General features: G+C 37.8%; 2 protein-coding genes across 2 annotated transcripts in view; both read right to left on the reverse strand.

Moving 5' to 3' along the window:
• Positions 1-26,160, reverse strand: part of Trp (transient receptor potential) — a 141,818-nt gene that overhangs the window by 110,690 nt on the left and 4,968 nt on the right. The window lies entirely within an intron of this gene.
• On the reverse strand, positions 819-1,437 carry LOC139780358 (uncharacterized). Its single transcript, XM_071718979.1, has one exon. It carries the CDS (start codon positions 1,386-1,388, stop codon positions 819-821), a length of 570 nt encoding a protein of 189 aa, XP_071575080.1. The 5' UTR covers positions 1,389-1,437.

The following is a 26,160-nucleotide window of genomic DNA, read 5'->3' on the forward strand; positions in this document are numbered from 1 at the left end:
ATTATTAATTGGGAACTTAATCATTTTAATGCCCCCTACTTCAGGCCTAATGATTTTATGTGTATGCACTTTGAAATTCAACGTTGCAAACGATATTGTTCAGCGTGTGATCGAGTCACGTGCAAGTGCTCCATCGAAGAATGTGACGTGATCTAAAAAAAATAGTGCAACGAGTGCTCATAAATTCAAGCACGATCCTCGCGAGCGAGTACAGGGCAACAGGGGATACAAGTATCAGTGGGTAATCTCACCGTTGATATCGACCGAATCCAAGAAGAAAAAATCCGGAAAAGGATTATTCGCGCCTCGCGCGATGACGCTAACCGACAATAAGATCGACTACGTGCACTGGGATGACCCCAACGAGCTGGTGGATCGTCTGCGATTGCTCGACGTGTAAAGTGTTTGAAATATGTAATACATATAAAGTATATAATAAAAAATAATAAATACGCATATGTAGAATATCTTTATTAATAATCCTTCCATTAATATAATACATACGTTACATTACATACATTTATATGTTATACTACTACATACATTACATATATACATACATATATACATACATACATACATTACATTTATATGTTATACTACTACATACATTACATATATACATACATATATACATACATTACTTTTATATGTTATACTACTACATACATTACATACATATGTATATACATTGTATACATTACATACGTGTATATATACATACATACATAAATTATACTATATACATTGCATACATACATGCATACATTATATTACATACATTGCATACATTATGTTACATACGTGTATACATTACGTTATATTCGGTAATGTCCCCACGGCAACGTATCGGTCGAATCCGGCACGATATATCGCTTATCGTCGTACGGACTCAGAGCGATTTTCGTCTCGCTGATAGTGTACACTTCGTGCATTTTCGATCTTATGCACGACTGCGGTCGAGTCATTTCGATCTCATCGTTCAGACACCGCGTGTAGTCGTCGAACGTGATGGTGCGCGCGATGACGTTGCTTTTGACACCTTTCGCTTTTTTACAGTCTTTTTTGCCATCGACTCGCAAGGCGTACATTTTCGCCCTAAGTCCAACGAATTCGGTCATGATCACGCCGTTGTTTTCGTCCTTCATCAGGCCCGGCACTTTTTTATTCACGAGAGGCATACCATAAGCGTTATCTACCGCGTAATCACTCGTGTCGAACCTGGCTATATCACGTTTCATCGTCTCGTACGCGTCGTCGCACTCGATATGATAAATCAAACTGTCCGTGTCGGTATACATGATTCTACACGAGTCGCGGTACAGGGGAGACATGTACTCGTGGTGAAATTCGTATAGGCACACCTTCGACAGATCGAGGATGCACATGCTGACGTAGATCGGTTTGTCGAATTTCACCTCGAGTTTGCGCAGTTCGACGGCTACCAGATTTTCCGAAAACACGCTCCTGCTGTAGAAATTCGGTCGCGAGATCATTGCCTCCGCGCCGTATCGTCCGTCCCACTTCGTCAGTAACTTTACATCGACGTGATTGCGTACATTCTCCATCGTTTTCCCGAAAACTGCATTATTCATTAATTTATATAAATTTTTTTCGAACTCATTTTTGGCCTGTGTTCTAAATTTTGTATTGAGTTCGATGTAAGCGCGGAGCCACGCAGTTTGAGCGAATTGTAATACGCGATGTATTTTTTTGACGCAAAGACCGTGGCGCGTGCACTGCTGTAGATTGCGATAATGAATGACGTAACGCTCCTTATTGTGCACCGTGGCGAGAAGTTTGTCTTGTCGTTTGCCGGGCGGTTTATCGCGCATCGGACAGAACGGTAGGTCAGTGTGCGCGTCGTGTTTATCCGCAGGATACTCTAGATCGACCTCGAGAATATAGCCCGTAGGCGAATCCAAAGTGATTGCGCTAAAATCGAATTTTGACACGTCTTCGACCTAACGAAACTCCGCGTAGGGCAATGGCCGACACATCGCCCAGCCGTACAAGTTGTTGACATCGAAGTACATTAGGAACGACGACGGTTTCGATGGATCGTACGACTGCATATACTTGTTGTTAGCCTATGCGTATCTGCCGGAACATTGACTCAGACCGCCGCGAATACCACGTTCGATAAACATAACCATATCAATGTCGGTTAGCAGTTCGAAATTGATACACGTATGTTTCAACATGGCGTCCCACGTAAAGCCTGGTAAAGTGTAGTAGTACGCGGGATCAAGTCCGTAACTCGCGACGCAGCTGTCGCGGAAATTTTCAAACACGTCGGCCAACAGCAAGACATCGGTTTTCAGATACAGATCGCTGTATTCGCCCAGGGTTCGAACGGAGAATCGCTGCCATACGTTCGCGGCGTGCGCGTAATCGCTCTCGGATACGGTTTCACCGGTCAAGGAACTGTAAAATGAATCGCGCGGCGGTAAACACGTATCCTCCAGCTTTTCGACACTGTCCACGTATTCGTATGGAAAGACACCTTTTCGCGTCAATAATTCGAAATCGTCGTCGGATAACGCGGAAAATTTGGAACGTATAATTTTCAATTTATCCTTATCGAGGAAGAATGCCAATTTTGCGAGACTCGCGATCAGAAATTTATACGAGTCGATGAATCTTAATTTTATGTCGCTTCGCGAATCTGATCTTTCGGCTGTGTCTTTCACGTGCTTCGTGAATGAGATGTACTTTTTCTTTGTTATAGGCAGTACATCGATCGAGCCTTCGAACACGGCAGCTATCTCCTTGATAATAAACTGCGCGTCATAGCCCGATAGATTGTGAAAAATGACTGGTATGAAGTGAGAATCCTTATAATTCAGATTGCACGTCGAATGTGCCGGACCTCTATAACGCACGGTCAGGTGGCAATGATCGCGTACACGATTATCATCCGGCGCGAACGGTTTTTCGCAAATGTGACATTGCGCCGCGCTGTGAAATGTCTCCCGCTCGTCTCGCGTTAGCTCTACCATGCACACAATGTCGGACAAGATGCTCTTTACGCGATGCGCCAATCCTTTGAGTTCCTCGACGAACCACGCGACGCAGTCATTATCGCGACGAAATCGATACGTCGATAACGTTTCGTCGTACGAGCACTGTACGTAGTATGCTATACTACATACCCGATGATGTTGATAGGCGTATGACGTGTGTTCCGTCTCCGGTTGTGTCTTCTTCAGCACGCACTCCAGATCGGCATACACCACGAAGGGAAGTCGCTCTTTCCTGCTGTGGTTCTTGAAGCTCAGCCACTTGTTGTTCCCGCTCGGTAGTCTGATGGTGCAGTTGTTTACCTCTCGGCAGTCCACAGTGTGAGACTGCAACTTGTCGCTCGAACTGAAGTAGTGAAGACATCTGAAAAAAAGAAACACAATTATTATAAATTTTTTATACACAAAATATAAATTTGTATATATTATTAAAAGAAGTATAGGTACTTACCGATCACAAATGTATTTCCAACCAGCGTGCTTGCTCAATTGTGAGCTCACGAGGCGGGATAGATTCTTGATCCACGCAAAATGTCCAACATTGTTGTCCCGTGGGTCCTGCACGTACAACAGATTCACGTGTTTCTTACTCGTGCGGTCGGTAAGCCGTATTGGAAGAACGTTCGACGTCTTCTGTCCCTCGATGATATACACATTGATCGACACGTCGTTGAGTCGTTCGAAATGTTTAATCTGACTCAACGTCATTGGGAACTTAATGTCTCGTACGTTCAATACCGTTGAATAATGCGGGTATGAAGATTCCCGTTCTGAATGTCTTTCGGCTGGATGCAGAGCAGCCGTCACTGCCCACGCAAAACACGCATTGTCCATAGACAGCACATTGATCACCGCGTTCTTCAATTTAATGTCTTGAGGCAATTTCAAGTGACACCCCGCGCGCAAAGGATTGTACCTGTTGACGTTCACCGTCAAATTGAGGATTCGCGTCAACGCCCACCCACTGTCGCGTTCCTGGAACTCCTCGAGGGTCGCTAATGTGGGCTCGATAACGTGCCGCTCGTACCACTCGCGCAAGTGCGTTGTACGACAGAGTTCTTTGTTATTTGTAGTTGTACTCTTATTGGCACGTTTATCACCCGCCACAAACTCCCCGTTGAACGCGGTGTTCACTTTGACACAGTTATGTGTTTTTATAATGTCTCGCACTCGCTTGCACACTACGCTGCAGGCGTCTTCCAAAAACTGTCGCGGATCTATATGGTCTGTATTAATTACCGCGCCGGTCATTATCCGCGATTCGAACGCTACATCGATTTCTCGCCATACGAGTTCTGTCGCGCGCGTGTCGCCACTGTTACCGGCGTTCGCATAATCACCACCGCTACGGATAAATTGTCTTTCCAATCGCGTCTTCGCACCCTCGAGTCGCGCGATTCTGGCAACCAACTTTTGCCTCCGCCCGATCGAGAGCCGCTGACGTTTGGCACGACAGCCTTCTTCGAGCTGCTCGACGAATTCCGCGCATTGCAGCGCCCATGTGAAAAATTCACCCAAGGTAGCTACTTGGTCGGACAGCTCCAATAGATCGCGTTCGGTTTGCTCGAATTGATCCATGTTTGATCACTTTCGCACTATTCACAGAGTCTCTCTTACAGAGCACTTGCACGTGATAATGAGTTTGACTATAAAATAACTAAGAAACCGCGTTACTTTTCCATCGATGTGTCGCTCTCAAATCTCACTACTGCGGCTCGACGCGCTTCATCCCTCGTTATATACCCTTTGCTCTCTCTCTCGCTCCAACTGATTTTTTGAAAGATCTTTTCCTTTGTCTCGCGTACTGCGTCGTAAAAAAATAGCGCGAAATTGTTTAGTCTTCGCGATAACCCCCCTTTTACTAGAAATATATTGTTTACGACAAACATGTTCCGACAGGTTCGATGCGTTATCGGGTCGATCATCGTCCCGATGACGTCATTTCTTCCTTTGTCTTTTACGTACTGCGTAGATAGATTGTTTTTTAAGCATAAAATCATAATTTCTTCGCGCGCATTTCCATTCGAGCCGTATATGCGACGTCCGCCGGAGCATTGGCGCCTCGCTTCTATATTACGATATGCGATACTTGTTTGTAAATTCAAGCAGCCGAAATTCTAGCGGACGTCGGCGCTCGCCTTTGTAGCGCGAGACTTCGCTGGAAGCGACTATCAGTTTTATACACCGCCATTATATTTTTTCTCTGGCGACTTCTCCGTTCTGCAACCGTCTGAAGCGTCATTGAATTCAGTCTCGCCGTGGCCGTACGTGAGCGTGCAACGTGTTTCGTTTATATACATTTTTTATAATTATATTAAGTATTTGTTTGTTTGTTTTTTTTGTTTGTGATGCCTCCTCTAGAAATTGTGCGAGGCCGTGTAAAAGTGGGTGATTATAACGAATCAAACAACTCTGACAGTGATCAGGATCAGGGTGAGTGGCCCGCTGCTCCGCCTGCTCCCGAAACCCCGCGTCAGCCACCCGCCATAGGACGCGGGCGGGCGCTCCTGAACCCTATCCGGCCACTTGGTATCGGACGCGGGCGGGTGCAAGTTTACGTGGATCACCGCGCAGCCCTCGGACGCGGGCGGGCACAGTTTTACGCCGCGGCCCTCGCGCAGGGCCGCGCATATGTTCCAACGGAGGAAGAGGAGAGATTAGCGGATGAACTTTTGTTTGACGTGGATCGAGTCCTGCATATCGCGGGTCCTCCTCCTCCCGCTAACTGCCGCCCTGGTGCTCAGAATCCGCGGGAGGCTTTACTGGCTATGTTGCGACGAATGGAGGGCCGCGGCCATGGGGCCCCTCCTCGCCAAAATTAAGAAGGTAAGACCGCTAACGCGACCGCCACGCGGACCACGCGGACCCCCACGCGGCGCGGGTGAGTGGTATGCCAAGGTCATCTCCCCCCTCCCCCTTCCCCGCGAAATCCGATACCCCTGTGTAACCCGATACCCCCCTCACCCTCACCCCCCCCCCGCGAAATCCGATACCCACCTCCCTCACCCCCCCTCATTGCCCCCGGGGTGGAACTCTCCTAGATTAACTACTTTTGAGCATTATAATAATTGCATTACAATATTAATTTTTTTAGGCTTCCATTTCCATTAAATAGTTACTTTATAACTGTAAAAGTCACAACAAAATTCCTGTTTGTAATTTCACAATTTTGAAAATTAATATATATAATAGGTACATTTTCAGTACTACATCCGCTCATTTATTAAACAAGAAGTTAAATTAAGCAACTAATTAAATTATTAATATTAAGTATTAATACAATAAAATATTTGTATTTACATTTATCAAAATAAAAAATAAGTTCAATTATAAAAATAAATATTAATAATTGGACTTATTAAAAATTAAATAATTTGTTCAGATATTGCGCTCGAATTCTTTTCGCGTTTTACAACGCCCGATCGTTTCACATTAGATGGCGCGACGCGCGAGTCGCCACTCTCAAAGAGTCCCCGTCTTCTTCCTCACTCGTTAGGTGTCATGGCCGCACTTGCTTGCGTTTCTTTGAACGTGTCGAGTCCGTTACCTCTTTCTTGACGGATTGATCGTTGCGGCGCCTGTTTTGGAGACCAACCAAGCGAGAGTCGGATCACCAGGGAGAGCTCACCGCCAGGAAAGGGAGAGCTGCGGCAGCTAGCGTCCGAGAGTGAGGATCGAGGCGAGGAGTCCGGTTCAGCGAGCGGAGCCCTTAAAAGATTCTCATTGAGACGCCATATTTGTTACTTTCATTTGAGGGTTCATATTTTTAGGGTTTATACCGTCATTTTTAAGGATTAACCATTAATTGAAGGTTAACTATCACTTGAAGGTTAACCATCATCCAAAAAAAACCCTTAAAGTTGGGTGTGATTTCGGACCGCCAATTGAAGATTAACCTTCAAATGATGGTTAACTTTCAATTGGCGGTCCGAAATCACACCCAACTTTAAGGGTTTTTCTATGGTGTTTTTTTAACAGTTAACCCCAAAAGTTGAGTGTATTTTTCCATAAGGGTATGAAGTTAAAAAATAGCATCAATATCATAACTTACCTCTGTACAATTTAATAAATAGTATAAATGTAAGTTCTTAACCTATAAGTTATCATGTTTAAGTCAGTAATAGGGACACTCATATAATTCTGTGCCAATTTGTGATATCCGAGTAACTCCCGATAAAAACAGTACGTAAAATCCACGTTATTGCTACGTGGATCAGCATCGTGGAATCCACGTGGACATTCGAGTGGACAATCCGCTCAAGAACGGTACTGTAGTCCACGTGGATGAGATCATCGATTTGACGTGAAATCCACGAGCTTTCTCTCTAAATTTTTTGGAGTGGAATCTCACTCCAAAAGAGTGAGATTTCACTCCTAGGAATAATGAAAATACTGCCAGTCTCTAATTAGAATGAAATTTCACTTTTCGAAAAAGTGAGTTATTCATTCTTTACTTGGAGTGATTCTTCAACTCTGAAAAGAGTGACATGTTTCACTGAATAATTATTCACCCGACATAAAAAATATTATTTATTTCGAAATTTTATTACTACTATTTTTTAACTAAATTTGTTTCTTAAGATGCAGTCTATGATTATAAATATTTTCTCGTATTTGAAAAACACACTTACCTTGGTGAGCCAACTGCATCGGTTGGCTCTGCATCGTGAGCCAACTGCCTTACGTGGTAGACTACTTCTTAATTTGATGTAAGCGTTATATATAGTCTACATATGTCATAACCAGCGCAAATATATAATTTTTCAAAAATCATCTTAAGAAACAAATTCAGTTTAAAAAGAGTAATAAAATTTTGAATTGGATATATGATATAATATTTCTTAATGTCGGGTGAATGTCAGAAACCAGTGCCGGCTCATTATGAAATTTCGTGTTCGTAAATATATTTATGGAAAAAGTATATTTATAAAGTTAAAACATTCTTATCAAATCCTTACAAGGGCCTCACTAGACAAAAATAAGGAAACCTTTCTTATGGCATCCCTAATAAATAATGATCGGGACCTCATCCGGTTAGCGCATAAACGCAGTATAATAATACTTTCATTAATTATAATCTTTATATCACTTTGATTAATTATAATCTTTAATAGAAATTACGTGGATGCAGATTTATCCACAAACTATCCACATGGATGCAACGTTTTTTTTTCATCACTACATCGAAGTCTTTTATCCTCGAAATGTCAATAAAAATTCCCTGTACATATTTCTTAATAGATATATCCACAGAGAATCTACATTGATATTTCGGAGATAATAGACTTCGATGTAGTGATGAGAAAAGAACGTTGCATCCATGTGGATAGTTTGTGGATAAATCTGCATCCACGTAGTCCACGTAAATTACGTGGATTCGACGTGGATGTGACGTGACTGTTTTTATCGGGCTATTACTGTTCCGAAGAGAAAACTGTCACGGGAGGAGGAGGCTCCTTAACCTCTACAAGACCGGCCCCTTTTTTGGACGATCTTTTTAGTTTTAGTGCTAGAACATTTTTGTCCTTGTCAGTTGAACTACGAAAAAGACGGCGCCACTCCAGCGCCTAACATTAGGCTTCCAGTCCCGGAGAGGTTAGTGTGACTCCCGCAAAAGTATGACTACCTGGCGATGCCGGCGATAAATAAATTGTGTTAAATACAAAACGGTATTATTAAATGTGTTTAATATTTCTTATAAAAACAGTAATATCAGTAATATATAATCAGTAATAAGAATGTTAATATATATACCTTTTGTCAGTAATAGGGACGTTTATATGTTCGTCGCCTGTCAGTAATATAGAGGCATGCATATGTTACAAATTGGGACAAAACCAAACTGACATGTCACTAAATGGTACTTCAGCCACTTTTGAGAAAATATTATAAACAAATTAAAATCTGTCCATAAATAAAAAAAAGATAACACAATTAAAATCCCAAATGTTCAAGCTGTCTAACAAAATCGATTTTGTATACTTTCTTTAACATGTATATTATTAATTTATCAATTTATTATTACGATGAGGTTACTAGGTCACTAATTGGGACATTTACATATACCGCGTATTCAACTAAGCGTGTTCAATTGAACGATGTTCAATCGTTATGTGGTCAAACGGGTACCATCCGAGAGAAAGGATTTTTTCGGGCGGGCGCGCGGCTTTACGCACATGGCTTGGGAGTGTAATGCTTTGACCAATCTCTGGTTGTCCGCAGTTGTTCCCAACAAATTTTTTATTTTATTAGATAATCTATTATTTTTTAAATATATTTTTAATAAATCTCAGAAGCAAACTCGTGAAAATGCAACATCCACCTAAAAAGACATTCAAAATGTAAAAAAAAACGCAAAGTATATTTTAGACAAAATAATTTTATAAATAATATTAGACAAATAATAAAAATATTTATTTAAAAAACACAAAAAAATAAATATAATGACATGAAAAAGAAGTGAAATCAAAGTATTATTCCAAGTATATTTATTAGAGCAAGTAATATTATTTAAAAAACACAAAAAAGAAATATAATGTCATGAAAAAGAAGTGAAATTAAAGTATTATTCCAAGTATATTTATTAGAGTAAGTAATATTTCGCAAAATATATATTTTGTACGTGAAATTGAATTTAAAGGAACATAAGTACAATATTTTATAAACTATCTCTCAAAATTGCTGTAGATTTAATATAGGATGCAGAAGACATTTAAAATGTATGAAATATGACGACATAATAAAATGAAATAATATAAAATACAATAGATAGCGTAATAAAAGGTGCAGAAATTAAAAAGGATTTAGTTGCATCGACAATAAGCACCAAATTATGTGAGAAACAACAATCAAAGATGGACATAATCTCCAGCAGCATCCTTGGCGTGCCCGGCGTATTGCCATAGGTGTCATTGAATAGTGATTAGGCAATTATAGCCCAGTCAAATGGGCTGAAATTTTGGCCAATGAAGGTAATAATACTAAGAGCGCTGTAACTAGCGTGGAAGTAGGTCTTTTGGGGTTGTAATGAAGATACTAAAAGCCCACCCCCGTACCATTGTCGTAGCAAAAATGGGGGTGCAAAAAATGTCCCAAAAATTGGTTTTTTGCCAATAACTCAAAAAGTATCGCAATTAGGGGAAAAAGTGAAGACGTGAAAGTTGTAGAGAATGAAATTTCACACAAAAAAGGTCTGTACAAAAATTTTGTACGACCAATTGCAGTCGATCTAGATTTTTTTGAAATAATAGGTATTTCATGACAAATGAAAAACACGTGAGCGCGTCGCGCATTTTTTATCGATAGTTAGAAAATGGCGACTCGAATAAAAAAATAGTTCAAATAAAAGTTGTAGACAATTTAATTACAAACAATTTCCATTTTTATTTTTTTCGATACGATCAATATTGACAGAGATATGAATTTTTTAAACATTTATTATTGCGCGGTCAATATGACTGAAAAGCGTTATCGCAATAAATGGTATTAAATGAAATAATAATTAATTAATCATTAATAATATGTGAATTATGAATAATGTGTACATAATTTATGATAACTTAATGAAATATAATGGTTTGCAAGTAACCCTTTGTGTCGTAGTGTCTTCCAGGGAAGAAAATTTTTTGCCCTTACTTTGTAATAATTTGTAGCAGTTTCTTCGATATTTTTACATGTTTTATTGGAATTTCAATATTGTAAACTGTCAAAAAATCTAAAATTACTCGAAATTGGTATATATTGTATATATTGAAGTGCACAAAATTGTAATTGTCACTGGATTTTATTACAAACGTACGAAATAATTACTGAATGAAAAGTCAATTGTAGTATGTACATTAGTTAGTTTCTTCTTCATTTTCGTTTTGTATGTCCTCATCGCTGTCGGAATCGCTCTCTGCCGGAATTTGATACAAATTGAAACAACCAGTCTCAACACAATTCAGACAGAGATCAGAACATTTAAGTCCGGCTCTTTTACACCCACAAGATGCTGTGCAATTTGTTTTGCAACTGCAAGCAACTAATTTCAGGAGCTCTTGTGGGGCAGGAGGTTCGGTCATTGTGACGGGTTGAAGATATCCATCAATCGATTGCCAGCCCCAACATTGAGGATTCATAGTATTGCCCAACCACGCCTGAACTTGACAATACGTACGGAATGAATGTTGAGCAGCAGCATTACATGTGGGTGGCAATCCAGCCAAGCGAGAAGTTTTTCTTAATGCCGTTCGTCTGTACACATGATATCGTAGAGCATTTAAATTTTGTGTAGCCGAATTTTTTGAACCGTACAGATGTAAAAATAATAACTCGCCTGCTTCTTGAACATCCATGACAGTTGAATTTGCGGACATGAAAACGTCAGTAACCGATTTCAATTTTTCATTTTGTAACAAACTAAGAACTTTTAATTTTCCTTTTTGGAAAATAGCCGACGTCGTCTACCAGCCCGACTACCTGCTCGCCCCATGCTATCCGACGCCAGGCCATTTCTCGTGTACTATTCGTCCTAAAAATATCGCAGCGGTACTGAATGACACCTAAATGTATGCAGAATGACTTCCAATACTTGAAAAAATTTTAAAAATTTGTTAAGTACATTATTTTTAACTTTGCAAATGCTCCAAAATTTCACTTTTCTGCAAATTCAAAATCACAAGCATTTTCAATTGTCCGTTTCATAATACTACTTATTACAAATCGAATATTAAAGTATCAGTTTTGTAGGAAATTTTATCAGCTTTAATTTTGATCTGATGAAATTTCTTCGTAAAATCAATAGAAAAGAAGATACATGCAAAAAACTAAATACAAATGCCACTTTTGCATAATTTCTTTAAAAAACACCACTTTTCGAGGGTTCTTTTTTTAAAAAAATCATACCTTTCGATGAACTTACAGTGCTGCATTACTTTCACACACATATAAACTACTAAAAATAGGTGAAATCCAATTTTTAAAAAATTATTACGCATATATTTTTTCAATATATTATTAATTTTGTATGAAATTGTGTTTTTCCTGAAATTTTTAAACAGCTGTAACTTGTTAACAAATGATCGTACGAAGATGAACTAAACGTTTTAAAAATAATTTAATTCTCTTAAAAAAATGTAGAGAGACATTTTGACCTACAGCTAACCGAAAGTGACTTTTTTTGACAAAATCCACAAAAAAAAGACAATTTTTCATGTTTATTAGCATTATCACACTATGCATATATCCAAAATGAGTTTGCATATACATCAAAATTTTTGAAATTTAATTATCTTTTACTTTCATAAGATGTAATATTTGCGTTAAACTTACAGATGTTGAGATACAAGCGATTTTACCACTAAAAATCATACTCGAGGAGCGATAATAAATGTTTTAAAAAATTCATATCTCTGTCAATATTGATCGTATCGAAAAAAATAAAAATGTAAATTGTTCGTAATTAAGTTGTCTACAACTTTTATTTGAACTATTTTTTTATTCGAGTCGCCATTTTCTAACTATCGATAAAAAATGCGCGACGCGCTCACGTGTTTTTCATTTGTCATGAAATACCTATTATTTCAAAAAAATTTAGATCGACTGCAATTGGTCGTACAAAATTTTTGTATAGACCTTTTTTGTGTGAAATTTCATTCTCTACAACTTTCACGTCTTCACTTTTTTCCCTAATTGCGATACTTTTTGAGTTATTGGCAAAAAACCAATTTTTGGGACTTTTTTTGCACCCCTATTTTTGCTACGACAATGGTACGGGGGTGGGCTTTTAGTATCTTCATTACAACCCCAAAAGACACACTTCCACGCTAGTTACAGCGCTCTTAGTATTATTTCTTTCAAAAATACCCATTTGACTGGGCTATTATACATTATTATTCTGATAAATTTCATGTTAATAACATTAATGTTATAAAAACGTAAAAAAACAAGAATATTAAAAGAAATGTGTTATGCAAGATGATAGTCAAATTCAATCTATAAACTATTTTATCATGGTTCTATTAATGATAATGTTACTGCAAAGAAAATAAACATATACAAAATTTGCTCGAATTTATTAATGTATCATTATTAAGTTTATTTGTTTAATTTATGAATATAAGTCAATATGTACACAATATAATCGCAAGATATATTACAAGAAAGACTTATAGAAGTATTTATTCTCACACAATTAACATACTTTGAAATCTATTCTGTAAAAGAGGAATTTTTCTGATAGGTTAACCATACATTGTGTGTTTCTTTAAATTTTTATTTAACTAGACATCACAGACGCGCGCTTCGCGCGCGCTATTTAGCTTTAACATTATACTATTACTATTTCATTATTAACCTCTTATTGATTACACATAAAACTGTCAAAATATACGATAAAAGATGCTCACGAAGTCAGCGCAATGAGAGAACCAATCAGCATCGCGGATAAATGTCAACAATAAAATCTCTTACACGGCTTTTTTATGAATGGATGGATGGATGGATAAAGCTTATAATGTTTAAGGTGATGCTGGAGTCGTCTGTTTTATCATTTTCTTTCTACTCATGTAGCGTCGTATTAATTTGACAGAATTAAAAATGCTTCTCCATAATTGCAGTACATACATCAATGATTCAGGGAAACTCCGATTTTATATAGAAAACGAGAAAAAATTACGGAATTACAGATTTTCTTACCTACTTTTATCCTAATATAGCATCTCGAGTTACAGCAATCGCTGTCAACTTATAACAAGATGTGCTTCATATAAAAGATATACCATTGATACGAACGTGAAAACGAGTTTCCCTGAATTGCACAACAAGAAAAACGTCGATAAACCCTCCAAATCGAGATTAGAAGTCTAATATACGAGTACAGTGTATATAACGATTCGTGCGTAATGTCAGTGAAGTTGGCATATCATTTTCCAGCAGATCAAAAATAAAAGGAAGTTCTAGTCGCATGCAGTCGAGTTCTATAGTTCCTGATACTTTTTAGTAATAGTTCTGGTGATTTTACCCAAAAAACAGTCGATCGAAAAAATGATCTGCTAACTTCCCGTAGCATCAAGCATCCTAGGTTCTCGTAGTCCTTTATCATCTTGGTGCTTGATGAACTTGAAACTGCATTTCCTGCACTCTCATCTTGATGAATTTCCCGATAACCTGGGACACTTTAGTGAAGAACAGGGTGAACGTTTTCACCAAGATATTAAAGTTATGGAAACTCGCTATCAGGGACGGTGGGACGTTAATATGCTTGCAGATTTTTGCTGGATGCTCAAAAGAGAAACACTTGGTCAAGACAAGAAGCGTAAAAGAAATCCTTTGCATAGGTCTTTTGAAGAGAAAAGAACTCGATACAGCTCGAAAAGAGACTCATGAATGAATGTGCATAGAATTAGAGCATTTTTGGAGACCTGACAGATACGCGTACATATGAAGTTAAATGTCTGACAAACGTGGTTATTGGAGTTGATAGATTTTTGGTTAAGTGGGTTATAGGGTTATGGGGTTATGGGGTTTAAGAGCTTGGGTTTTCATATTACAACTTCATTCTTAGGGTTATATGCGTTTAATAGCTTAAATTATGGGTTTTTTGAGGTTATGGCAAAATCTTGATGTGATGGGGTTAAATAGACCTCGGATTCGGATTCAGCGACCCCAAAAACATAAAGTAAACATGGTCAGTTCCCCAGATCAGAACAAAAATTTTTTTTTGTGTGGCTGTGTAATTAAAGGTCTTGCATTTTAAACATTTTTACAGAATTTGCTTCTTTGATATATTTGTTACTATTTTACTATTTCACGTATCAGTACATTGTTGAAAAATTTTTTTAGTTTGGTTAAAAAAGGTCCTTGTTAAAATTTTTGTGTAAAATAATCAACACATACCTACATGTGTAGATTTAACATATGCCTGCTATGTTAATTGAACTTAACACATTTATAATGTAAAATTATTAAAATAATTTAAAAAATATGTTAAAGTAACACAATTTAAACGTATTAATTAAATGTGTTAAAATTTACAGAAAAAGAGTGTTGATTTTATCTTACAATCTTGACTTCAACATAAAAGTTATGTTAATTGTACACATAATTAATCTCAAATTACGATCAGAATTACATTTCCTTTCTGTTGAAATATTTTAATATAATATCGGTGTTACCATTTAACACATCCGTATTATGTTAAATTAACACAAAAATTTCAGTGGACCGTTTGGGACATGTGATTTATGTTATATTTAACACAAATTTTCCAACAGTAATAACCGTGAATGTCTAATGAATAATCTCGTCTTCCAAGAAATGACTATAAACTCATATCTACTTATTAATTATACGTCAATTTTCATTCATTTCATTTCAATGGCGCAACATTCCGAGTCGGACTTTGGCCTCCCCCAAAGTCATGTGCTTGTGGTACGCACGCAGGTTGTACACAAGCACATGGGACCTACAGTTTAACGCCGAATCCGAACAGCAAGGTAGAGGAGGTTTCGAGGCAAGGGATACTCCTGACGGGCTGCCATTCCGTCGATGAGGAGAGACAAGCGATACAATTTATTTATTTTGGTTCTACCAGGACTGGATTCGAACATGAGATCTTTGGTTTAGCAGACCAGTGCGCTGTCTGCTACGCCACGCTCGCTCTATACTTCAATTTTTGGAAACATTTTTTAACATTACTATTATTTAACAAAATAAAAATAATTACAGTTTTTTTTATTGAAAAAAGTCCAGTTAGCAATTCGATCTAAAATGCTATTCTTTATATATACTTGATAAAAACACAAATTAATTTAAATTATTTTGATTACTTTACTACATATTTGTGATTGTAGTTATATTTAGAAAGAGAAAAATGAAAAAAAAAATTTTTTTAGTTTATAATATCAATTTCTCTTGGTCATTTATTGGTCAGCCATTGGTACAACGACTCTAGTCTTGTATCAGTAATGTAAAATATACAATATTATTTTATTTTAACTTTATTAATTCTATATCTTAGTTTATTCAACCAATTTTTTTATTTTAACATATTTTTTACTTAATTTTACGATTAATACATCTTTTAAATTATTAAATCTTTAAACTAATATGTTTTATCTTATTATTATAATTAAATATTTAATATTATATATAAATATATAACCAAATTTTTTATATAATTCTCTTATAGTAAATTTTGCCATTGCAAAATATTTTTTATTTTTACTTATATAAGATACTTTTATAGATACTTTTATATAAGAATCTATAAAAGTATCAATGCCTTTATAAGGATACGTTTTTATTCCTGGGCACACCTTTAAACTTTAAATACAAATAATAAGATTTACTTTATAAAGTAAATAATTTTTTCTTGCATTTTATTTTTTTCTATCTTTCCCTCTCTCTAAATATACAAAATATATAATCTTATATAATTATAATTATATATAACCTTAGGTATATTATTGTAATTATAATAACCACAAAATTGTCACTTATTATGTCGCTTATTATACTTTTGATACTTGACACGCACGCACACTTTTCTCTTCTACACAAAGTTCATTCGATATCTCTAGTTTTGCACAAATGATAATTTTTGATACCAAACAGGCAAACACGTACTTCATGCATTTCATAACTTTTTATTATGAATAGATGGATTGATGGATGAACAAACAAATATTGAAGCCATACAGTGTCCAGCTATAGGATTGCATCAAGAAAAGTAATATCTACACAAATAATACATCGCTTTCAAAACAAAGTTCTGTGAAGCATTGTGAATGCCCCGTGGTACATACATTAGAAATGGCGACATACGTCGTAATATTTAAAAATTAATACAGTCGTCAAGATAGCTACATATAACATATATATTTGCTCAGAGGCATGAAAAACGACTTCATAAAACATACATTAATACTAGAGCAACTGCTTGATACTATAAACAAATAAAGCAGCTTAAAAGGAAAAAGTCATTGGATCTGATTTAGAAAGATAACATTTAAATTAATTCTCTCTCTCTCACGTTAATTAATGTGGTATATTTGCTTAGAGATCACACCAATAGGTGATATCCCAAATACACAGCTCGCAAATCGTCAGAATATAATTGTTAGATAATTATGTTTGATTAGTTGTAACATTGATAGTATATTTTATTATAGTATATTAATAATAGTATATTTTAAAATGCATTAATAATAAATAAAATAATTACTGAAATAATAATTTTTTTATTAATAATAAAATAAAATTTATTTAAAATTAGTTAAAGAGAGCGTGGTTTGTTTTTGTTTCTGCTGTAATCGTTCGCCATAAGTGTTATTTTAAATGGATAATTATTCAAAAGTTAAGCTTCTCTATATTTTTTGTATTAAGAGAGAATCAATTCCAATTTGACTAAAGAATCTGCAGAGAAATTGATAATCCATAATCTTGGGATACTTTGTATTTACATACTTTCACGATCTAATTTTGCTAATTTTGCTAATTAAAAGTTTTATGAATATATTATCGTACATAATAAATAATGGTAAAATTTCTTCTTTAGAAGGGCAAAAGTTATATAACTGCCTGACAAGATTGACTTGGAAGTATTATCAAAGTCATAACCCTCAGTAACCTTCAAAATATTTTATGTCGTCGTGGTTTATTAGGAAATTGTAATTAATAATTTAAACTTTCCATGGCTCATAATCTTTTTAATTTATTGAACAATTATGCGAAATACTTGTAAAATATTATTTTATTACTCCATTTTTTATAAATATTGGTAATTTATGTGAAGAAAGTAATAAACAAAAATGAATAAAAACACGTCATTTTTACTTTTAATTACTACTTACTCATTAACTTACTCATTAACTATTAAATAAATAAAGGTAAATATACCGAATAGGAAACTCAGCTCCTATGATCTTGACATTGACACGTACCATATAGAAGTCACCCTCTTGAGTAACTTTCAGAAGATTTTAGCCGTCGCTAGTTTTTTATTAAAAAGTTATTAACAAAAGAAGTTTTATAAATAAAATATAATTTTTTGATAGAGTGTACATACATTAAAAAATGGTAAATAGTACACGTATACATATACAGCTTTCTTTCCACATTCTCATCCATTTACTTAGGTACACTGTGTGAATTTATGATGCCTGTTTATTACGTGATTACCACAAACTATCTTGCTTTTATGTTTAAAAATATATATAGGGGAAACCGAGATGAAGTCGTCACCGGGGCGGAGTCACTACAATTATCTCGAAACCTGTGTGTTGTGTGAACTCGCCATTAATATTATAAACACTACTTATGGTGTCCATGTGACCAACGGAGTTTAGTGAGATTTTATATGCCATGTTGTGATTTTCATTAAGGCAAACGTGTTTTCGGAGGTCAGAAGTAAAATTTTTTGCGCGTCAAAAATTTTTACTATTTTAAATATTTTCTCTCCGAATCTCGAGATAAGTGTTTGTGAAAAGTAATGCATGCTGAATACAAATCCAGTGAAGTTTTTTTATTTTCGTTGATTTCTAATATTTCATGAGCGATCAAACTTAATATCTGTGTCCAAGGCGAAGTCGTCACTTAAGTCACCGAGGCGGACTCGTCACTGTGACGACTTTATCTCGGTGGTTTCACTCTATTTTTCGTTGCAAATGCGTCATTGTATTTCTCAATTGCAAGAAAATGGTACGCACGTACCATCGTAAAACGACTCCCGTTGACAAGAAGCAACTCAGGAAGGCAGTTCTTGCGGTGAAAAAAGATAAAATCAAGACAAAAGTAGCAAAACAATTTGGAGTCCCGAGAACTACGTTGAACGACTGGCTGAAGAAGAATAATGATAAAATAGCACACTTGGATGACGTGGCCGTATCATAGAGGTTTCGGGCGAAAATCAAAGTCAAGGAAGCAGCAGTGGTCGAATTCCGATGAGGACTTGGATGCTGCGTGTGCTCAGAGATGACAGAGAACAGAGCTGACGAGAAACAGTCCATTTCGTGCGAGCATAGGGCACATAAGTGTTGCGTGCGCTTTTCTTGTAATTATTTTCCGCCATCGTGTTTTTAATTAATGTTTCCGTTTTTCTATTATTTATATTTTATATTCTATTATTTATATTCTATTATTATATTTTCTATTAAAAATAATTAATAAAATGTATCCTATCATTTTTCATGATCGGAATTATGAATTTTTATTTAAAATCCAGTCCGAGAATTGAGTGACGACTCCGTCCCGGCAATTTCGACATTTCAATGTTTGCACCTTTGTCGTTTTTACTCTATATACCAATTGAACAAAGCGACATAGACTAAAAATGCCCTTATAAATTTTGTAGCCAAGGGGTTCACTCTTTACAACAGTATACCACATTTTACTAAAATTTGTTGTTTGATTGTTAGAAATCGGCACCGAAAAAAAAGTGACGACTCGCCCCGGTCTCCCCTACAATTATGATAAATGCATTGATGCGTTTTTCAATATAATAAGTTCGATATATTCGTTATATTAATTAAATGTTGAATAAAATTCTCGTCCCATATATCTATTGAATTTTGGTTATATCACAATTCCACAAAGATTTTACATACATTTCCAACTTCTGCGAAGCGAAGTCCACCCCTCCTTATAAGACGAAATGAGGTTTATTATTGTACGGTTCCACATGGGTTTTCAACTTTTCACGCAAACCATACAATGATAGACCTCATTTCGCACTATAAGCACCGGGCGATGTGGGGTGGATTTCACTTTTTGTGCAATGAGGAAAATGGAAACCCATATAAAGATTACATTCTATTTATAAAACTTTTTTTTAAATAACTTTATAATAAAAAACGATAGACTAAAATCTTACGGCTAAAAGGTGGCTCAGGAGATGTATCCACATGTGTTGGCAAGATACCCAAGCAGCATGTTAATATTTTCCGAGTGTTCGCTGAATGTTATAACCGTTACGAAATAACTGTTATCTGTGTGTTAGGAGTTCGCACCTAACTAATGTTCGAAGAATGTTCAGAGAATGTTCGTGGAACATTACGATATAACGTTTGACGAGCTTTCGTCAAACATTCGGATAACACAAAGCACGGGGGGATATTTCCTATATACAGAGGGCAATTTTCGGGAAAGCAGCTTTTGCAAATTATCCATTTCCAATGGCGTATTCAGGATAAATGCTTAAAAGATAGGGATCCTTGAACCAAGGGCTAGTGCTTGACTTCCCGAATTCTTGGGAACAGGAGGACGAAGGGGATAATATTACCCATTTCTTTAATCCTAAATTCGCCACTGAATGCGCGTAACAGATGGGCCAGCAGGCTAAAAATATAATTTATCTTTCTTTAATATTTTTACGGAGTCTGTAAAAGGAGGAGAAGGTGAATGAGGGATTAAACACATTCTCTCACTACCGCCATTGCCGTAGCGCTAAGAGACAAATACAAAGCAAATAAAACAAGTAAATTTTCTGCTTTAAAGTTGTATTTTACCAGACTAAATAAATTGACTATAAACTAAAACTATTTAAGAGAAAACTTTTCAAACATAAAGCAAGAATTTTTAAATTATACAGTGCAGGAACCCGTTTATAATGTACATGCTCTAGATCGGGAAACTGCAACTTTATACGCTAGACGACGTTAAATGCGAGATATATCTCATTTCGTAGGTATCATGCTTGGTGATACGTAATAGCGGGAAAACATATGTGGGAGACATTATAAGTTATAAGTGGGTTCTACTATAAGTGCAATGAACTATTTTAAAACAAAATTAACATGTACTCATATTCATTTCATATTTCTAAGAACCTAACCTGAGCATCTTATAATAATAAAAAATTGATTTTTACTGACTCAATACAAAATAAAGATACATATTTATCACATATTAGTCTGGAAGAAATATACATTGATTGACATACGTTAATAAGTTCTATAATTTGTACTATAAAGAAAAGTATCTACTGTAAAGAAATATTATTAAATAATTTGTACTACAAAGATCGGTTTAATTCCACTCTCCATACGTTTTACGAGTCCGTGCTTAATATTCACATATTAAGCCACCATTATTTAAAGGCTTAATATTCACATAGACTGGTGTTTGCACTATACACCATGGGGGTCTAAAGGCAAGTCAGGATGATCAAGCTTAAGTTCAGTTAGTAACATTTTTAACTGAGTCAAATTAACACGTGAAGAACAATACCATCTTTGAAGGCGTACAACTAATGGCTCAATATCTGGTTCTTGATTTGATTCTGACAAATTGCTATCAATACAATTATTGAAAATTTCAGCCATTCTTGTCGGACTTAATACTACATTTGTTGAGAGCATTTGCGAAACAGAATCTTTAGCATCACAATCAGTTTGGGTAAAATCCATAGCATAGTTATTATTAAGTGAAGAGATTATGGGTTTATCACTCAAAAAAGCACTAACATGAGAAGAACTTGTGTTTGGGGAGCAGAGAATAACAGTAGGATTATGCGATGTCCCGTCTTCCAAAAAGAAGTCATCTTCCGATATGTTTTGTGTTGAATTCACTAATATCTGTGCCATTTTCTGAATTTGACGTTGACTGACAAGTTTTTTTTCCGACATTTTTCCCGACTAATGTTTGTAAAATATATGACGTCTATATTTTAAGAGATTAACTAAATAGTCTTTTGAATTTTCACCTTCCTAATTTGAAATACACGAAAACACTAAAAAAAATCAATTTTCAATAATTATCGTAACAAAAGCAATCATGATTATTCATGATTGTCATAGAGACTAATAACTGGTTACCTAACTTCTATGCACGACTAGCCTACAACTTAACGTTAGGCTGATAGCAGAGAACGTTAAGCGTCTACATTTCGTTCTCTGCCATCAGCCTTATAATTCCTGCATAAGAAGAAATTTACATTTCTTCTTATACAATAACATTTCATTATAAACTTACCTGGCATAATGATGTTCACTGTGCAATAATATTTAATTAAAACCCGTGGAAAAGATCTGTGTCCAAGCAGTCCAAGTTAGGTAAGAGAGAGAAAGGTAGATTGATAACCTTTGTTCGCAATGCACAGGCGCAGAGATGACGTCACGCTCACCGCGCTGTTACGATGCGATTCGCGTCTGCGCATTGCGGACAAAGGTTAATACCCCTTCCTTCTCTCTCTTCATAACCTCCTTCTCACTCATTCCCTTTTTGCCTTTTATTCTGTTCATCTCCCCTTGCTCCATTCCCAATTCCCAGTATCCTTTATTTAATGATTCGATCCGTTTTTAGAAAAATTCGGACTTTGTGTATATTTTGCTACAAGTGTTGGAGCAAAATGTTCCGAAAAGGCAAAGTAGTAATATACCTGTAACGTTCGTTCAACGTTTAGATCATAACTCTTTGAAAGAATTTATTTTCAGAATGTTAGCTGACTGTTCGGAATCAAACAGTAAACATATATAACACAAAACTAACATTCAGCGAACATTAGCATGCTGCCTGGATAGTAAAGGTAGGTGCATCTTCGAGAGCAATTGCTGTTGCTGAGAAAGTTTAAAAAAGAATGTGCACTTAAACGTTCTGGCGAGAAATAGAGGCCAATGAACATGTCGTTGTACATGCCCACACGGTTGGAAAAGGACTATGCCCAGTTTCATATGAAAAATTGGGCTCCTAGTAAACAGCAATCAGGCATGGCTAGAATTGTAGGGCATCAAAAGAGGATTGAAAAGTTCCATGGGCACAACATTGTAACGAGTCCTCTTAATGCTAGAGCTGTCCAAAGTTTGTTATTATGACCATGTACCACTGGTCTGGTCCGATTTCTCTGCGTCCAGGCCACCCCGCGGTGACGGCGATAACAGATTATACCAAAGACATTGAAATAATATATGTCTAGAATGTATTTGATACAGTTCATTAACCCGGCTAACAAGGAAAGGTATGGAAGTATCCCCCTTTGATTTTGATGAGCTTTTAACATTGTTTTCTAGATAAAAATAAGGGACACGTATTTTTGCTTCCTCATAGAGGAAACTTTGTTTTCGTAAATTCGTATATGAACTTTTTATTGCGTATAAAGTTGGCTCTAATCAACCAAATTTAAAAGAATTATATATGAAATAGGGGTAGAAGAAACCAAAGAAAAGATGTTTTTTCAGTTTTTGATGTCAATATGTTCAGTGTTCTAAAACGTCGAACTATCGCATTAAAAAATAAATGTGCAAGTAGAAACTTGCACATTGCTTTTTCATAGTTTTTAAGTGTGCAAGTAGAAACTTGCACATTGCTTCCTTATAGTTTTTAAGTGTGCAAGTAGAAACCTGCACATTGCTTCTTTATAGTTTTTAAGTGTGCAAGTAGAAACCTTCGCTGATAAAGCTTCCTCTATGAGGAAGCCAAAACAAATAAATACTAATAATTATGCATCGAATAACAAGCTTCCTCATAGAGGAGCTTTGTGAGCGAAGGTTTCTACTTGCACACTTAAAAACTATGAGAAAGCAATGTGCAAGTTTCTACTTGCACACTTTTTTTATACGTGCTTATACGCATGTTTAGGGGCTGAAACATGCCCCTAAATGTGATTTCTACCCAGTGCTCTGAATGTCAACGTGAAGAAATTCAAGCAAGCGCGGGTAAACGGCGGGAGTAACTATGACTCTCTTAAGACCTCGCTCTGGGATCCTATAAAACCTGTCGAGGTTAGAAGGATTTCGATTAAGACTGGTACAGCGCTCGGATTGGACCAGATTACGCCAAGAATGTGGAACGCTGTTCCGCTTGTTCTTCGTGCGCTTCTGTTCAATCTGCTGCTCTTGGCAAGAACGGTGCCCTCGTCGATCGCCACAACGAAAACTGTATTCCTGGAGAAGGGAGGGATGTCCGACCGGCCGGTACCGGCGGAATACAGACCTCTCAGCATAGGATCAGTTGTAATAAGACACTTCCACAAAATTCTTGCTAAGCGTTTAGCAGCCCTGGATGTGTTCGAAACTCGTCAAAGGGGTTTCCGGCCGGTGGATGGGGTGTGTGAGAACGTCACAGTCCTGTCAGCCGTGCTCGGCGATGCTCGGAGGCGGTGTCGGACGTTACATCTGGCGTGCATTGACCTGTCGAAGGCATTTGACACGGTCTTGCACCCAGCTATACGTGAGACTCTCGAAGAACTGGACCTTCCTTGGGAGTTTAGAGAGTATATCAGGGCTGTCTATTCGGATGCGCAAACGGTGATAGGATCCGTCACCAGTGGAGTGTCGGCCATCAAGATCGGCCGTGGCGTAAGACAGGGTAATCCGTTATCGCCGCTGCTGTTCAATCTGGTCGTAGATAGAGCACTAGCGATTCTCTCGGAGGATGTTGGCTATCAGATGGGGGATGAGCTGATCAGCGCCTTGGGCTACGCAGACGACATTGTGCTCCTTGCCTCTACCAGATCTGGTCTGCAGGAGAATCTGACTCGGCTTCAAGCTGCTTTTGCGCGGAATGGACTAACCATCAACGCAAAGAAAACAGGAGTGCTCTCCATGATGGCGTCCGGTAGAGACAAAAAGGTGAAGATTGACACAACACCTTACTTCACCGTGGGGGGAGTGTTGATCCCGCAAAGATCCCCTGTCGATATCTGGGCGTACCTGGGCTGCATGTACGAAGGTGCTAGGGAATTTGCCAATGATCCGCCCCTAGTTCATTCCATCGAGCAACTTACGAAAGCGCTACTGAAGCCACAACAGCGGCTAAGGCTCTTGCGCGACTTTCTTCTACCACGGTATTATCACCGTTGGTTGGTGGGAACAGTCACGGCCAAAACGTTGAGGGGTGTGGATATTTTGGTGCGCACGGCAATTAGACGGTGGTTGCGTTTTCCCCATGATGTTTCTGCTGGATATTTTCATGCGCCGATACAGAGTGGCGGGCTTGGTGTGCCTCTACTCAAGACTCTAATCCCTATTCTGAAGTTCGACCGACTGCAGCGGTTGTGTCGCAGTACTCTGCCCGCGGCGCGCGCCGCCGCCGAAACCACATTTGTGGCTAGGCGGCTGGTTTGGTGTGAGAACCAGATGCGCATCCGGGGTAATAGGGTGCATACGACCGCTGAGCTCAGACAACAGTGTGCAGCCTGGTTGCGCGAGTCGTGCAATGGGAACGGGCTCAGGGAGGTGAAACATCGAAACTGAGCTCCCACTGGGTGTCGGCGGGAGCCGACCACATTCCCGGAGCCGACTACGTGCACTATCATCACATACGGGCTAACTGTATTCCATCTAGAACGAGAGTCTCCCGAGGTCGTGATGGGCGCGAGGTTCGTTGTCGTGCTGGTTGTTCCGATGTCGAGACTCCGGCTCACTGCGTTCAGCGTTGCTTCAGAACGCACGGAGGGAGAATCCTACGGCATAACGACCTTTGTCGTCGAGTCGGTGGCTTCCTACAGCAGAAGGGATGGCATGTCGATGCGGAGTTAGCCTATTCGACCTCTGCCGGCTTGAGGCGGCCCGACCTGACCATTGTTAAGGGTGATGAGGCAGTGGTCGTAGACGCGCAGGTAGTATCCAGCGAAACTGCGTTAGAGGTGTCGCATGATCGCAAGGTTGAGAAGTATCGATCTTGTGATGATCTGGTGGACCGGGTGGCGGAGCGCACAGGAGTGCCGCGTAATAATGTCTGTTTCACCGCCATTACGATCTCATGGCGAGGTGTCTGGAGCCCTAGGAGCGGGGGTGAGCTGCGTAGTCTGGGCCTAACGCCTGCCCAACTGCGTACGCTTACGACTCGCGTCCTCTGAGGCTCATGGCTTAATTGGAAGCGATTTAACGGTATAACAACCCGTTATATGCCAGGGCGGAACGTAACCGCGATTAGTGGTGCACGTCGGCTTGGCACGTAGAGTTGGGTATCTCCGCATCAGCGGACGAGTAAGAATGTGAGTGTGCATGATTAGTAGAGTGAGAGCTGCTAGACAGCTCCTTCCAAGCACTTCCAGGGTGTTAGCTGCAAACACCGACAGTAAACCACCTTGCAATATCGTTGTAGGTTCAGAGTGACTGTGCATTATTGCAGTCGTTTTGCCTTAAACGAAACAAATAGCCAAATGCCTCGTCATCTAATTAGTGACGCGCATGAATGGATTAACGAGATTCCCACTGTC

The sequence above is a fragment of the Temnothorax nylanderi genome, unplaced genomic scaffold (assembly GCF_030848795.1).
Source record: "Temnothorax nylanderi isolate EJ_2023f unplaced genomic scaffold, tnyl_v1.0 TNYL_tig0273_pilon, whole genome shotgun sequence".
In the NCBI taxonomy this organism is placed as follows: Eukaryota; Metazoa; Arthropoda; class Insecta; order Hymenoptera; family Formicidae; genus Temnothorax; species Temnothorax nylanderi.